The sequence below is a fragment of the Carlito syrichta genome, unplaced genomic scaffold, assembly GCF_000164805.1.
Source record: "Carlito syrichta isolate Samal-C Ts95f unplaced genomic scaffold, Tarsius_syrichta-2.0.1 Scaffold309836, whole genome shotgun sequence".
In the NCBI taxonomy this organism is placed as follows: domain Eukaryota; kingdom Metazoa; phylum Chordata; class Mammalia; order Primates; family Tarsiidae; genus Carlito; species Carlito syrichta.
Genome location: NW_007253932.1, coordinates 152771 through 169708, shown reverse-complemented (window position 1 = coordinate 169708; position 16938 = coordinate 152771). Strand labels below are relative to the sequence as shown.

Sequence of the window (16938 nt, the reverse complement as noted above, 5' to 3'; positions counted from 1 at the left end):
AGATGAGGTCTCGCCAAGTTGCCCAGGCGGGACTCGAACCCGCGGGCTCAGGCAATCCACTCCCCTCAGCCTCCCAAGGCGTGGGATTACAGGCTGAGCCACCAAGCCCGGCTTCTTTTCCCTTTTTTAAGAGACAGAGACTTGCTCTTTCACCCAGGCTGGAGTGCAGTGGTGCTGTCATCCTCACTGCGTCCTCCAACTCCTGGGCTCAAGCAGTCCTCCCACCTCAGCCTCCTGAGTAGCTGGGACTGCAGGTGTGCGCCACCACGCCTGACCAATCGCCATGTGTTTTCCTCAGCAGGAATCCCAAAGTCCAGCTGACAGTGTTGAGCACCCACACCAACTTTACGAGGCTGCAAAGTGCCGTCAAGTTCACCCCCTGAGGCAGGCAATAGGCAATTAAGCCCATTTTACAGATGGGAAAGTAGTTTGTGGTTACTGTGGTTGTGAAATTGAGTGTTCACTCTCGGGGTGAGCTCCTTGGAGGCAGGAAAACTGGGCGATCTGTGGCGCATGCCCGGTCCTCTCTCCCAGCTATTGAGCACCTAGGTCGATGCTGTGCACGGCCCCCTGAGCCCTGTGAGGCTGTGATCGCCTCTGTGCTATAGAAGAGGACACCGAGGTTCAGGGAGGTGAGGGTGGCCATGCGGGGAGTGGCAGATCTGGGCTGTGACTTCGTGGCTGCCTCGTGTTGAATCCAAAGCCTTGCCCTTGTCCATGGTCTCCCAGGACGGATGGGGGGCTGCCCTTATGGAATGTCCAGCCATCCAGTAGCCTGCAGGCTGGGAGAGGCTCTGCTCTGCCCCCGGGTCCTTTTATGGAGTTACTCATTCAACACGTGTGCATGGAGCACCCACTCCACCAGGGCCTGGGCCACGTGCTGGGGTGGAGACCCGGGCCCTGACCCTGGGGCTGACACCCCAGTGGGGGATGGGGTGGGAGGAATGTCAGCAAATCGCCCCGCAGGACGAGGAGGGGGCCACTGCTTTACTTGAGGCTGTGGGGGATGGCCTCACCGAGGAGGTGGCACTTTGCCTGAGACCTGGTTGGCTTGTGAAGATCCAGAAAGAGTGGTCTAGGCAGAGGGCACAGCAGGTACAAAGGCCCTGGGGCCAGAGTGCAAGGGCGTATTCGCAAACACAGTGACTGGGACCGCAAGCCAGGGAGAAGGAAGGGAGGTGAGGCAGGAGAGGTGACAGGCCTGGCACCAGAGCCCTGTGGGCTGTCAGAAGCAAGACGGGGAGTGAAAGCAGGCGGGGCCGTCTGAGGTGCGTCTGTGCAGCGGCTGCCGTGGGCCATCCGACTGCAGGGGCAGAGGCAGGGGCGTGAGGCAGCTGCCCCGTCCAGGTGACATGGTGGCAGAGGCCCCTGGAAGGGGTTGGCCAGGGATGTTTGGGGGTGTCAGGAGGAACAGGACCTGCCCACCACCCAGAGCCCAGTGCCCTTGGGCCTCTGTGGGCCGGGATGGGTCTGCCATCAGACCAGCAGAAGCTTGAAGGACTCCCTCCCTCTCTCCCTCCCTTCTCGCTGTGTCGCCCAGACTGGTCCCTGAGCACAATCGATCCTTTTGCCTCGGCCTCTCTAAGTGCTGGGATACAGGCATAGGCTACTGTCTCCTGCCTCGAGGGACTCCTTTGGGGAAAGAAGAGAGTCTGGAGGAAAAACCTCCTTCTTCGATCTAATTGTTCTGTTGGCAATAAAGGCTGGACACTCCTTTGCCTCTCCAGCTTCCGGAGACTGCCTGCCTCCTGGGCGTGTGGTCCTCCCTCCATCTCACACCAGCCGTAGTGTCTTCTAGTCTTGCTCTGACTTTGCTGTCACTTCTCCTTCCCTGATTATTATTATTATTTTTTTAATTTTATTATTTTTTTTAAGAGGCAGTATCTCTCTCTGTCACCCAGCCTGGTATGCAGTGGTGCAATCCTGGCTTCCAGCAGCCTCGACCTCTTGGGTCCTCCCACCTCAGCCTCCTAAGTAGCTGGGACTCAAGGCACACACCACCATGCCTGGCTAATGTTTTGATTTATTGTAGAGACGAGGGCTCGCTATGTTGCCCAGGCTGGTCTTGAACCCCTGGACTCAGGTGATCCTCTTGCCTCCGCCTCCCAAAGTGCTGGCGTGAACACCTGGCCCAGAGCAGGTTTGACGAAGGGCACGTTATAGGTGAGGAAACCGGGGCCCCGAGACTTCAAGGGACTTCCTGAAGGACACACAGCACTCTGGTGGCAAAGCTGGGTCTCAGGCCCAGGCCCCCTTGTCCCCTTAGCTAGCTGCCCTGTCTTCCACACCTGCCCTGGTGGTGCAAAACTGAGCACCGACAGCCCAGGGCCAAGTCGGGTGTGTGGACTTGCCTGGCTCCTGTGGTTCCTTCCATGTTTCTGCGGGGCAGCAGGGGTTGTTTTTTGTCATGCAACTTGGGTGCCTCTCAGCAGGACAAGTGCTTTTCCAGTCACCACAGCCCCCAGCAGCCCTGCAGTTCAGACCTTGATGTCATTGGCTTGCAACCCCTTCTTGTCCAGCCTGACACCTGCAACCTGGGACTCCTCTCCATGTCCTGGGACCGAGTTAGTCTCAGGGGGGAGGCTGGAGAGAACTGGACAGAGAGGGAAGGGCCACCTTAACACTGCCGTTCCAGGCGGAGGGCTGGGAGGGGTCTTGAGGACACGGGCGGGCAGCTGCACAGACAGCGGTTCTGGAGGCCAGAGAGGGCGCCGCCTGACTGACTCACTCAGCAGCCAGGGAGACGGAGGCCAGCGTCTGTCTCCCTGTGTCCTCCCGCTGACCCTGAGGACAGGGAGGAGGGAGGGCAGGAAGTGGGGGAGATGAAAGGGTGGGGGAAGAGGTTTCCCCAGGAGCTTCAGCGAGTAACTTTCAGGGAAGGCTGAGTCTGAAATGCCCTGGCAGTGGTGGGCTGTGCACCCTTGGGCAAGTCACTTTGCCTCTCTGTGCCTCCGTTTTCTGTTTTCTCATCTGTGAAGTGGACACAATTGTGCCAGCCTCCCACATCTCTTTTGAAGACTGAGTAGGATGGTGCCCAGCACCAGATGTGGTGAAACAGTTATGAGGCCCTACTGCGTGCCAGGCACCGTGTGAGAGGGACAGGGGTTATGTAAGTTTATGATCCTACAAACAACTGGGTGATTTTGCTTTGAAGGAGAAGACTTGGGGTGAGGAGCACTTATAACACCCGGGGAATCTGGGCTAGGCTAGGAGTAGTCAGGGAGGGTTTCCTGGAAAAAGCATCTTGGGAACGAAGAATTAGAAGATAAATATGGATGAACCAGGCAGAAGGAACAGCACTTGCAGAAGCTGAACAAAGGCCAGGAGTGTCTGAGTGTTGCTAGACCGGATACCTGAGCAGACCACGTTGGCTGGAGACTGGCAAGGGCGGCAGGGACCAGAGGGCACGCAGGAGGGCTTCTCGGCAACTGGAGGAGCACACTTCAAAAAGAGGCCCCTGGGCTGGACGTGGTGGCTCATATCTGCAATCCCAGCACTCTGGCGGGGCCAAGGCAGGAGGGTTGTTTGAGCCCAGGAGTTCAAGACCAGCCTGGGCAACATAGCGAGACCTCGTCTCTACAGAAAATTTAAAAAGTTACCCGGGTGTGGTGGCACGTGCGTCTAGTCCCAGCTACTGGGGAGGCTGAGGCAGGAGGATCGCCTGACCCCAGGAGTTCGAGGCTATGGTGAGCCGCGATTGTGCCACTGCTCTCCAGCCTGGGCGGCAGAGTGAGACCCTGACTCAAAAATTAAGACAAAAACAACAAAAAAAGAGCTCCTCTGGTGAGACTGGGGTGGGATGCCTATGGGCGCCCCGCGATTGTCCTCTGTGGTGGCGAAGACGGAAGGAAGGGATGAACCCAAGTATCCCTCACGAGGAAAATGGAAATGGAAAACATCGATGCTAAGATAGCAGCTCATACTCACCGAGCAGCCGTAAGTGCTGACTCCACTGTGAGGTCCCCGTGGTCCTCATCTCGTCCTGTCCAGGGCTTGTGGGTAGGCTTGTCTCCATGGCTCAGAGGAGGAAGCGAGGCTCGTTCACCTGCCCGTGTCACCCGCCTAGAAGGAGTCAAGTTAGGATCCAGCCAGGCGGCCTCGGATGGGAGCTCCAGCCCCAGGACCGTTACTGCCGCTGTTTGCCCAGAAGAGGAAGCGGTACTGTCTGCCTCCCTGGCCCCGTCCAGGGCCTCCCTCCTTGGGCTGCCTGGGACCCCCTGGGGTGAGCTTCTCTCCCTGGGAAACTCCTGGGCCTGGGCTTAGGGCAGGACTGAAGCCCGCCAGGCGCCGTGTGCAAAGGTCCGCCTGACTCTTGTTGTGGGTGGGGGCCAGGAGCAGGGACTGGGGAGGGATGAGGCCTCTCAGAGCAGAAATCTGGGACCTGCCTCTGATCTCTATGGTGGGAACAGTGGCTGGAGAGTCCCAGGCCCAAGCTGGGGTGCCTCGGGGGCAGACCTTTTCTGTAAAAGGCTAGATGGTGATGGTGGCGCACGCCTGTAGTCCCTGCTACTCCGGGAGGCTGAGGCAGAAGGATCGCCTGAGCCCAGGAGTTTGAGGCTGAAGTGAGCTGTGATCGCCTGAGGGACAGAGTATTGGGACCTCACCCCCAATACATAAATAAAATAAAAATAAAGGGCCAGATAGAGGCTGGGCATGGTGGCTCACACCTTTAATCTCAACCCCTTAGGAGGCCGAGGGGGAGGATTGCTTGAGGCTAGGAGTTCAAGCCCAGACAGGGCAACATAGCAAGATCCCATCTCTACAAAAACGTTTTGAAGTGCCAGCTAGTGAATACTTTCAGCTCTTTAGGTCACACGGTCTCTGCAGTGACTCACTGTGGCCAGAGTCAAAGCAGCCTCCCACAGCACATGAATGGTTGGGCGTGGCTGTGCTTGGTAAATACTTACGATTGGCATTTGGATGTTATATAATTGCACGTGTCAGAAAATATTATTTTGACTTGTGGTTTCCAACCATTTAAAAATGTAAACATCAGGCTGAGTGCAGTGGCACAGGCCAGTAATCCCAGCACTTTGGGAGGCCAGAGTGGGAGGACTGCTTGAGCTCAGGAGTTTCAGACCAGCCTGGGCAACACAGCAAGACCTCTTTTCTACAAAAAAATCCCAAAATGATCCAGGTGTGATGGCGCATGCCTGTAGTCCCAGCTACTGGGCTGGCTGAGGTGGAAGGATTGCCTCAGCCCAGGAGGTCGAGGCTGCAGTGAACTATGATTGTGCTGCTGCCCTCCAGCCCGGGTGACAGAGTGAGACCCCGACTCAGAAAAGATAACGAGTCGTGGGGCTGAGGGGATAAGAACTTTACATGGAAAGTCTCTGAGGACAGGAAGTTCCAACACCTGTGCTGTCGCCTGACTTTTTTATCAGCGGGTTGGTATAAGGAGTCTGGCTTTACAGATGAAGAGACAGAGGCTCAAAGAAGGGAAGTGAATTACTGTAGACACAACTTTTAGAAGGTGGAGCTGGCGGGTGGGCTGTCCTGAGCCCACATTTCGTTTTTCCTACTGGTGCTTGCTCCCTGGGGGTGAAACTTGGGGTCTGGGGACGGAGCCACACAGTCTGGTGAAGCCCTGTAGTGGGTAGAGCTCTGAGCAAGGCCTGGTGAGCTGGTCGGAGGACTCAGAGACACGAAGCCTCACCTCACTTTGACAGTAGTAGGAGGTCAGACAGAACTGTGGGAGATGGCACGGCAATGTGACAAAGCTTGAAAAGATAGTGTGAAATACACATAACCTGGCATTTACCACCTGAACTGTTCTTTGAAGTTCGTTCTTAGTAAGTGTATTTGCATTGTCGTGTAACAGTCACCACTATCCGTCCGTCTCCAGCATGCTTTTCCTCTTGCAAAACTGACACTCTCCACCCATTAAACAACGTCCCCTGCTGAGTGTGGTGGCTCACCCCTATAATCCTAGCACTTTGGGAGGCTGGGGCTGGAGGATTGCTTGAGCCCAGGAGTTTGAGGCTGCAGCGAACTATGCATGCGTCACAGCCTGAGCAACAGAGCAGGACTTTGTCTCTAAAACATATAGGCAACAGGCACTGTCAGGGCCCTGCCTGTATCCTTTGGACTCTACCATTTTGGTGGGCTTTTTTTTTTTTCTTTTTTGAGTTGGAATCTCACTCTGTCGCCCAGACTGGAGTGCAGTGGCCGCTCCCGGCCACCATAGCCTTGACCCGCTGGGCTCTGGCGATCCTTCCGCCTCAGCCTTCCGAGTAGCTGGAACTACAGGCACGCACTACCACGCCCGGCTAATTTTTGATTTACTGTAGAGACGAGGTCTCGCCAAGTTGCCCGGGTGGGTCTTGAACCCGCGGGCTCAGACTATCCGCTCACCTTGGTCTCCCAAAGGCATGGGATTACAGGCTGAGCCACTGAGCCCGGCTGGCTTTTTTTTTTTTTGAGTCGGGGTCTCACTCTGTCACCCAGGCCGAAGTGCAGTGGCATGATCACGGCTACTGCAGCCTTGAACTCCTGGGCTCAAGCAATCCTCCTGCCTCAGCCTGCCGAGTAGTTGAGACTGCAGGAGCACACCACCTCACCTGGCTAATTTATTTATTTGTTTGTTTGTTTGTTTGTTTTTGAGTTGGAGCCTCACTCTGTTACCCAGGCTGGAGTGCAGTGACACACTCACGGCCACCCCAGCGTCCACCTGCTGGGCTCCATTGATCCTTCTGCCTCAGCCTTCCAAGTAGCCGGAACTACAGGTGCGTGCCACCATGCCCGGCTAATTTCTGGTTTATTGTAGAGATGAGGTCTTGCCAAGTTGCCCAGGCAAGTCTTAAACCCACGGGTTCAGGCAATCCATTCGCCTCAGCCTCCCAAAGTTCTGAGATTACAGGCTGAGCCACCGAGCCCGGACAATTTTTTTATTTTTGCATAGACGAGGTCTCACTCTGTTGCTGTCCTCGAACTCCTAGGCTCAAGCAGTCCTCCCACCCAGGCCTACCAAAGTGCTAGGAATACAGGCCTGAGTCACTGCGCCGGGCCCTGCTTTAGTTGACTTCTAGTTGCCAGTTTCTCTTCCAGGACCTTCCATAGGCATGCTAGGCCAGAAGTGCTGGGGAAGTAACACTCCCGTCCCCAGCAAGTCCCACCCAGTGGCTGATGGGAATTGGTGCATGTCACCCCAGTTTCCTTGGCCGTGGGATCCAGCTCATGGCCATCGCTGGCTCAACCCAGCCTCCATTGCCCGGCTCCCTTCCCTGTCTCACTTCCTTGTTTCTGTGTTCGTGTTCCTTAAACCGCCCTCATCTCCTCCATCAAATCCTTGTCTCTGAGTCAGTTTCTGGAGGAACCCAGACTGGGACACCCTCTGACTCAGCACTTTCACTTCTGGAATTGTCTCTGGCCAGATAGTTTCCCATGCTCCCAGAGAGTCATGTGCAAGAAACTGACACACCCAAATGCCCACCAGAGGGGAGATGGTTACCTCCATTTACAGATCACCCAGAGATGAAACACTACTACTGTTAAAAAGACTGCAGTAAAGCCGGGTATGGCTGGGCATGGTGGCTCACGCCTATAATCTCAGCACGTTGGGAGGGGGAGGCGAAAGGATTGCCTGAGCCCGTGGGTTCAAGACCAGCCTGGACAACTTGGTGAGACCTCATCTCTACAATAAATAAAAAAATTAGCCGGGTATGGTGGTGCAGGCCTGTAGTCCCAGCTACTCAGGAGGTTGATGTGGGAGGATCATGTGAGGCCAGGAGTTCAAGACAGCCTGGGTAAAATAGTGATTCCCCATCTCTAAAAAAAATTTTAAAAAGAGCCTGCTGGGAGACAGAGGGGCTAAGTCTCCCACTTTCGTGGACCCCAGGATGCTGTCTCAGTCTCTTTATCTGTATAATGGGCATGATAATCGCTCCCTCCTCACAGGACTGCTGTATGGATTAATTGAGATAGATACATTTTAAGCTCCTAGCACTGTGCCTGGCAGATAGAAATCAGTGTAGTATGTTTCAACTTGTGTGCATTAACGTTTATCAATATGATATCTATGTAAACTTGGAAAAGCACATTGTAGAAACAAGAGATTAAGATGGACCCGTTTCTGTAAAGCAAAACAAACTGTACAATGTGGTGCATATACACATGTAACTGAACCGAGAGATGTCTGTTAGGATGTGCTTCAAACTGATTGTGGTGGGACTGCTAGAATGAGAAGGCGGATGTTAGAAATCATTATCTGTTGACTGTTTTTAAACAAAAGTGTATTCATGAGTTACTAGTGTTCATTTCAAGCACAAGTTTATTTTCAAAAATCAAAGTGGGTGGGCTTAGTGGCTCATGCCTGTAATCTCAGCACTTTGGAAGGATTGCTTGAAGCCAGGAGTTGAAGACCAGGCTGGAGAGCAAAACGAGAAATTAGCCAGGCGTGGAGGTGCATGCCTGTAGCCCCAGCTACTTGGGAGGCTGAGGTGGGAGGATCTCTGGAGCCCAGGAGGTCAGGGCTGCAGTGAGACTCTAAAATAAATAAGTGCATAGTTGGCGCTGGAGGGTGTGGCGGGCTTGGAGACCAAAGGGAAGTTCTGGTCAGTTGCTCCAGTGGACCTGGGCCATCACCCTTGGGGGCTCTGCCCCTGACGTCCCACTCTCTCCCTGCAGTGTCGCAGCGTGTGTGGCCTCAACGTCTCTGACCGCTGTGGCTTCATCCGGACCAACCCCGACTGCCGCAGCGAAGGCGGCTACCTGGACTACCTGGAGGGCATCTTTTGCCACTTTCCTCCCGGCCTCCTCCCTCTGGCCGTCACCCTCCACGTGAGGCCCTGCCCGGGGAGGTGGGGGACAGGGACTGGTGGCCCGGCCGGACCTCACTATCCCTCCCCCACCCCACCTAGGCTCTCTGGCTGCTTTACCTGTTTCTGATTCTGGGAGTCACCGCAGCAAAGTTGTGAGTGTGGTCTTGGGCTCAGGTCCTGCTCAGTGATGGGCAGAGGGTGTCCCAGGAGGCTGGCATCCAGTGACCCCAGGTTTGGGAAGACGCGGGCAGGGGTGGTTGCCGTGGAAGCCTTCATTGTCTGCGTTTTCTCCGTAGTTTCTGCCCCAACTTGTCGGCCATTTCCATCACACTCAAGCTCTCCCACAATGTGGCAGTATCCTTTTGTCCAGGGTCTCACCTTGGAGGCAGAGAGGACAGTTAGGATGGAGGCTGGGGGACAGGGTGGCAGATCATGACCCGGGAAAGTCCGTGCACTGACCCCCCTTGACACGCTTCCCCATGGCGTCACCTTCTTGGCCTTTGGGAATGGCGCGCCTGACATCTTCAGCGCCTTGGTGGCCTTCTCGGACCCACGCACAGCTGGCCTGGCCCTCGGGGCGCTGTTTGGTGAGAGGCCCCCACGGGGCAGGGGAAGGTGGGGGTGCAGTGGGGAGATTGGGGCAGCGGGTGAGCTCTGGTGTCCCCCACCAGGCGCGGGTGTGCTGGTGACCACAGTGGTGGCCGGGGGCATCGCCATCCTGCGCCCCTTCATGGCCGCCTCCAGGCCTTTCCTCAGGGACATCATTTTCTACATGGTGGCTGTGTTCCTGACCTTCACTGTGCTCTTCCGCGGCAGGGTCACGCTGGCTTGGGCCCTGGGTAAGTAGCCGTGGGGCTTGGATGGGGGCTCAGGACAACCGGGATAAGGGGGCCTGAGGGAAGCCAGTGGGGGGATTGATTTGATTCCAAGTGACAGAAACCCTCCTCAAGTCAGCTTCAGCAAAAACAGGAGCATGGTTCAGGTCGCCAGGAGGGCTGAGCACAGCCAGGGTGTTCAGAATTTTCACAGTTTCTTTTTTTTTTTTGAGTTAGGGTCTCTGTTGCCCAGGCTGGAGTGCAGAGGCGTGATCACAGCTCACTGCAGGCTCAACCTCCTGGGCTCAGGTGATGCTTCCACCTCAGCCTCCCGAGTAGCTGGGACTACTGGCACGTGCCACCACACGCGGCTAATTTTTGGATTTTTTGTAAAGACGAGGTTTCACTATGTTGCCCAAGCTGGTCTCGAACTCCCAGGCTCAAGTGATCCTCCCGCCTCAGCTTGCCAAAGTGCTGGGATGACAGGCGTGAGCCACCGCACCCGGCCACAGTTTCTAATTTTAGCAGTCAATACAGCCGGGATGCTGACTGGGACCAGTGGGGTCCCGGCAGCAGACCCATCCCGTTCAGATGGCTCCAAAGGTCTGATGGAGGGACATTTGTGCAGAGGGATCAGGAATCCAACAAGGGACACCAAGATTTGGAGACACCGAGGAACCCCCAGCAGTGGGAGCTTGGGCCGCCCCATCCCCCATGGCGGGAGCAGGGAACGGGGTGGCTGGAGTCCCGTGGGAGCTGCAGGGACCCGTGCCTACAGGGAGTGGGGAGGAGATAGCCCAGCCTCTCTCTCCTGCTGCTTCCAACTTCCTGTCCTGCCTCCCAGGGGCGGGGCCGGGTACAGCCAGTGCTGGGGGTGCAGCCTTGGTGCTCAGCCTCCCAGGCATGGGGCAGGATGCCCCCAGGGAGCCTGGAGGTCCAGCTCTGCACCTGGTGTCACTTCCTTGCTTGTGAGGGAGACAGGAAGGGAGGATGACCTTGGAAGGCAGGAAGAAGAATAGGCGTCATGGCAGCTGGCCGCTTTGGTGCTGGGACCGGGCTGGGCCCACACAGGCGGCCACCGCCGACCGGGCCAGCCGCGGACCTGCCAGCGTGTTGCCGGGCCTGCAGCCAGGATGCTGCTTGGTGACAGCGGCACCGGCCTGCCGCAGGGTACCTGGGCTTCTATGTGTTCTATGTGGCCACCGTGATTCTCTGCACTTGGATCTACCGATGGCAACGGAGACGGTCCCTGGTCTACTCCATGCCAGGCACCCCAGGTGAGGGCCTGCGTCCAGCCCCAGCGGCCGGGCACCAAGAGCTGCTCGCCCTTTACGCTGCCTGTCTACCGCTGCCACTGTCCCCGCCACACTGTCTCCTCTTCACGCCCTTCTCACTCCTTCACCCAAGGTCCCTGCCACATGCTGGGCTGTGGTGAGCAGTCTCGCCTCCTGTGGGTCCGGGGTTGCCAGATCCCCCTCCATGCGGTTGCCCAGCTGACCCTCCTAGGAATCCTCAGTGCTCGAGGCCTTGGGGTAGAATCCACACACATTCTTCTGCACTCACACATACACAAATGCATATAAAGCACACACAGCTGGGTGCTGTATGACTCACACTTGTCATCCCAACCCTTTGGGAGACCCAGGTGGGAGGATTGCATGGGACCTGCCTGGGCAGCATAGTGAGACCCCTGTCTCTACACAAAAATAAAAATGTTAGTTGGGCACAGTGGTGTGCACCTGTAGTCCCAGCTTCTTGGGAGGCTGAGGCAGGAGAATTGCTTGAGCCCAGGAGTCTGAGGCTACAGAGAGCTATGACTGCACCACTGCACTCCAGCCTGGGCAACAGAGTGAGACCCTGCCTCGTAAAAGTGAATGAATGAATGAGAGGGCTTGGACACGTGCACCCTTAAAACTGCCCTGTCCCGGAAGTGCCTTCCCCCAGCACAGAGCTGGGGAGGGTCTGGGCTATCTAGCTGGACCTCTCTCCTGCAGAGGTCCTCTCTGACTCCGAGGAGGACCTGGTGTCTTCGAATACCAACAGCTACGACTACGGTGAGTGCAGGGCCCCCAGCCAGGGGGCCAGGATGCTCTGCCTTTGGCCGGGGACTGGGTTTTTCTCCCTTCGCAAGGCTGGGAGGAGAAGGGGAGCGTGTTCTGGGGACGGAGGCGGCCTCGGCCACACCTGCCACCTCCTACCTGCCCCCCCTACAGGCGATGAGTACCGGCCGCTGTTCTTCTACCAGGAGACCACGGCTCAGACCCTGGTCCGGGCTCTCAACCCCCTGGATTACAGGAAGTGGCGAAACAAGTCAGCGTCCTGGCGGGCCCTCAAGGTGTTCAAGGTAGGAGGGGTCTTGGGCTGGACTCCCTGTTTCGTGACAGCTGCAAGACGGTAGCCACCCACTTCTGCAGCATAGTAAGAGGGAGGCCCGGGGTTTGCGGAGACCTTCCCAAATTAGGTGACTTGCACTTGACGGGAACCTGAGTCACAGAGTCTGGCTGACGGCCCAACCTGGGGCTCTGCACTCCATGGAGGAAGAAGAGTGTCTGCCTGGGGATAGAGAGGCAGGAGGAAGGGACACTGCAGACGGGGTAAGGGTAAGGACGGGGGCTGGGATGGGAGAGTGGATCAAAGTGCCTTCAAATGAGAGCAGGCTTGAGTTTTCCTTTTTTTCCCCTTCATTTTTTAGAGACAGGGTCTTGCTCTGTGGCCCAGGCTGGAGTGTAGTGGTGCCATCATAGCTCACTGCAGCCTCAAAGTCCTGAGCTCCAGTGATCCTCCTGTCTCGGCCTCCTGAGTAGCTGGGACTCCAGGCACACACCACCGTGCCCAGTTAATTTTTTTAAAAAACCTTTTAGAGACAGGATCTCTTGGCTATATTGCCAAGGCTGGTGTCAAACTCGTGGCCTCAAGCGACTCTCCTGCCTTGGGCTCCCAAAGTGCTAGGATTACAGACCTGAGCCACTGTGCCTGGTCCAAGACTGAGTTTTTCTCATCATCTGATGCTTCCCTGGACTTGTCGTCTCCTGAGGGTAGATCTGAGCACGGGCCCCAGGCTGGCTTCTGTGAGGTAGGGCCATACCTCACCTGACCAAAAGGCCCAGCGGTCTCACCTCCCTATCCTTAGAAGCTCCTCCTGGAGATAGCCTGGAAACCTCCAACCTGTGTATGTTTTAGGATTCCTCAGTCTCTGGGGGCCAACAATGAGCTGCATCTGCACGGCATGGTGGCACTGGCTGTGTCGTGACCTCAGACAAGGCACTTAACCTCCCCGAGCTTCAGTTTCTCCACCATAAAATGGAGATAATGATCCAGTGCCTTTCCTCTGGTTCTGTCAGCAAGTTAGTGCTGAAGTCATGTAATGCTGTGTAACAAACAGCTCCACAGCTCAGTGATTCCCAGCAATGGTATTCTCATTTGTGGGCCTGTGGTCAGTTGGGGCAACTCTACCCCAGGCTGTGGCCGGTGGTTCAGGACTGACCCCATCTCATACTAGGGCCAGTGGGGACCTGGACATGCTCTTTTCTCAGTGGAAGAGGCCAAAGCAAACTGCATAAACATGTACCAAGGCTCTGTTCAGATCACATTTGCCAACAGCCATTGGCCAGAGCAAGTCATGTGACCAAGACCAATATCCATAGGACAAATACTCCAGTCACTTGACAAAGCATATGGGTGTTTAAGTTTGTTATAGGAAGGGATGGAAGGGTTGGGCACAGTGACAATTTAATGGACTGATGTGCACAAAGTACACAGGGTTGTACAGAGTACAGGGCTGTGCATACAGTAAGCACTCCGTACATGCTTAGTACTTATTTATTTATTATTTTATTTATTTTTTTTAAATTGGGGGGTCTCAGCCGGGCTCGGTGGCTCAGCCTGTAATCCCGTGCTTTGGGAGACTGAGGTGACTGGATTCCCTGAGCCCACGGGTTCAAGACCCGCCTGGGCAACTTGGCAAGACCTCATCTCTACAATAAATCAAAAATTAGCCGGGTGTGGTAGCGCGCGCCTGTAGTTCCAGCTACTTGGAAGGCTGAGGCGGAAGGATCGCCAGAGCCCAGCAGGTCGTGGCTGCGGTGGCCGGGAACGGCCACTGCACTCCAGTCTAGGTGACAGAGTGAGACTCCAACTCAAAAAAATCAATTAATTAATTAAAATAAATAAATAAATTGCGGGTCTCACTCTGTCACCCAGGCTGGAGTGCGGTGGCACGATCATAGCTCACTGCAGCCTGGACCTCCTGGGTTCAGGCGATCCTTCCACTTCTGCCTCTCTTGAGTAGTTGGCACTACAGACGCGTGCTGCCACACCCAGCTAATTTAAAATTTTGGGGGCCAGGTGTGTTGGCTCATGCCTGTCATTCAGCACTTTGGGAGGCGAAGGTGGGAGAATCGCTTGAGCCAGGAGTTTGAGACTAGCCTCAGCAACAAAGCGAGATCTGTCTCTACAAAAAATAAAAAAGAAATCAGCCACACTTGGTGGTGCGTGCCTACAGTCCCAGCTCCTCAGAAGGCTGAGGCAGGAGGATTGTTTGCACCCAGGAGTTTGAGACTGTGGCGAGCCATGCTTGTGCCACTGTCCTCCAGCCTGGGTGACAGAGTGAGACCCCGACTCAAAAGTAATAACAATAAAATAAAAAAATTTTTTTTGGTAGAGTTGGGGGGGTCTTCCTGTGTTACCCAGGCTGGTTTTGAACTCCTGGCCTCAAGGGATCCTCCCACCTCGGCCACCCAAAGCTCTGGGATTACAGGCATGAGCCCTTGCGCTCAGCCTCAGAAGACTCAATCGGGGCCATTTGTTCCAGCAGCCACAGAAGACTCTCATAGTTGGTGTTTGGGCAGCCACGGCCTTGCTCTCAGGTCACTGAGGTCCATCCACAGCCAGCCGGGACTGAGGTCTCTCTGCCGATGCCCTGCCCCTTTCCCCCTTGACAGCTGCCCGTGGAGTTCCTTCTGCTGCTCACGGTTCCCGTCGTGGACCCGGACAAGGATGACCAGAACTGGAACCGGCCCCTCAACTGTCTGCATCTGGTTATTAGCCCCCTGGTCCTGGTCCTGACTCTGCAGTCGGGGGCCTGTGAGTATCCCCTCCCCTGGGCCAGGCCAGCCCACCTTCCTCCTCCCCACACTCCAGAGTTCTCTTCTCAACCACACTGGGGGGGAACTGGGCTAGTGGCAGAATCCTGGGCATACAGCAGGCACTTCATATGTGCTTATGCCATCAGGGACACCAGCCTGGAAGTTCACCCAGGGGACCTCCCGTGGTCAGTTGGTCCCATCCTACTGGCACCAGACGGAGGCTGCAAATGGGCAACCCTTGGGCCAAGTCCGGCCTGCTGGCTTGCATTACAAAATTGGGAGGCCAGGTGTGGTGTCTCACACCTGTAATTTCAGCACTTCGGGAGGCCAAGGCGGGAGAGTTGCTTGAGTTTAGGAGTTTGAGACCATCCTGGGCAACACAGCAAAATCTCTTCTCTACAAAAAAAATAATAAAACATTAGCTGGGTGTGGTGGCGTGTGCCTGTAGTCCCAGCTACTTGGGAGGCTGAAGCACAAGGATCGCCCGAACCCAGGAGGCCAAGGCTGTGATGAGCTGCGATCGTGCCACTGCACTCCAGCCTGGGCAACAGAGTGAGACCCCAACTCAAAAAAAAAATTGGAGATTGCATCTCAAGATCTGGGCAATACTCCAGCAGGCATAACTGGCAGGAGCAGAGAAGACGACCCCCATGCCGTTCCCAGAATGCCGTCATCAGTCCTTCCATCACTGGGCGGCCCGGGGCTGCATTGGCTGACCTGGCTGGTCCCCACTGACCTTTGAGTTTCCCCGTCTGCCCCACAGTGCCCTTTTTTCTGCCCTGCTCTCACTGGGGAAATACTCAGGCTTGTCCAGCATCTTCTGACTCCGGCTGCCCATGTTTCTTCCGGTGTCTGACTTTGGTATCTCATGCTGCCTATTCCTCCCTATCATCTGGGCTCCTCCTCTTCCACCCAGGGGCACTGACTGGAGGTGGTGGTAGGATTGGCGGCAGGCATGGCTGCCATAACTGCATCAGGATGAGATGGCTGTCACATTCCCTGAGTTTCTTCCCAGTTTTGGGGAGGATGCAGGCCTGAGGGAAGGAGGAGAGGAGGAGAGGTGACAGAGAGAGACCAGGCGCTGAGAAGGGCCACCCCAGGGCTGTCTGGCTCATCACAGCCTCCATTCCCCATGGAGCCAGGAAGGCCTGCCTCTTGGGCCAGGAAAACCCACAGTCATTGTAGCTTCTTAAAAGGTGATTCACAGGTCACCTCCTCAATTTTTCCCTTATTCTATACTTTGACATCTGACATTTTTCTTAAACCAGGTCTTTGTTCTTTGTTTCTGCCTTTTTTTTTTTTTTTTTTGAGTTGGAGTCTCACTTCGTTGCCTAGACTGAGTGCAGTGGCCGCTCCCGGCCACCCCAGCCTCGACCCGCTGGGCTCCGGCGATCCTTCCACCTCAGCCTTCTGAGTAGCTGGAATTATAGGCGCGCGCTACCACGCCCGGCTGATTTTTTGATTTATTGTAGAGATGAGGTCTCGCCAAGTTGCCCAGGCGGGTCTCGAACCCGCAGGCTCAGGCAATCCACTTACCTCAGCCTCCCAAAGGCGCGGGATTACAGGCTGAGCTGCCGCGCCCGGCTTTTTTTTTTTTTTTTGAGATAGGTTCTCTCTATGTTGCCCAGGCTGGTTTTAAACTCCTGGGCTCTGGTGATCCTCCTGCTTCAGCCTCCTGAGTATGTGGGACAGCAGGCATGAGCCACTGCACTTGGCTAATTTTTTAATTGTTTTATAAAAAGAGATGGCATCTTGCTGTGTTGCCCAGGCTGATCTTGAACAGCTGAGCTCAGGCGAGCCTCCTGCCTCAGCCTCCTGAGTAGCTATGATGACGGGTGTCTGCTGCACCTGGCTTCCGCTCTTTTTTTTAAAGCAAATTATTGAAAGGAAAACCATGCCACCTGCACCAATAGGAATCTGGCATCATTTTCAATAGGTCGAAGGTAACTGCAAAAATAAACACAATAAAAGTAAACCACCCAAACCTTTGATCGTCTGTGCGCAGGAGGTGGAGATGTGGTAAGCAGTGATCATGCCACAGTCCTTCAGTCTGGGTGACAGAGTGAGACCCCAATTCCAACCAAAAAAAAAAGGAAAACCACCTCACTCAGTCCTCCGGGGTCAAGCTCTGATCTGATAGCCGTCTTCTCTTTGTTAACCAGGGAGGTCAGCAAGTGTCAGACGTTCCAGTCTTTTTTTTTTTTTTTTTTTGAGTTGGAGTCTCACTCTGTCGCCCAGACTGGAGTGCGGTGGCTGGGACCTTGACCTGCTGGGCTCTGG

The 16938-nt window shown here is 55.5% G+C and overlaps 1 protein-coding gene across 1 annotated transcript in view; it reads left to right on the top strand.

Annotated features, from left to right (window-relative positions):
• SLC8B1 (solute carrier family 8 member B1) overlaps positions 1–16938 on the top strand; it is a 26452-nt gene that overhangs the window by 2222 nt on the left and 7292 nt on the right. The window contains exons 2-10 of the mRNA XM_008067976.2: positions 8626–8778; positions 8859–8911; positions 9056–9112; positions 9240–9346; positions 9431–9598; positions 10744–10851; positions 11569–11628; positions 11788–11918; positions 14515–14656. Of these exons, the coding sequence (XP_008066167.1) occupies positions 8626–8778; positions 8859–8911; positions 9056–9112; positions 9240–9346; positions 9431–9598; positions 10744–10851; positions 11569–11628; positions 11788–11918; positions 14515–14656 (979 nt within the window). The remainder of the gene's footprint in view (positions 1–8625; positions 8779–8858; positions 8912–9055; positions 9113–9239; positions 9347–9430; positions 9599–10743; positions 10852–11568; positions 11629–11787; positions 11919–14514; positions 14657–16938) is intronic.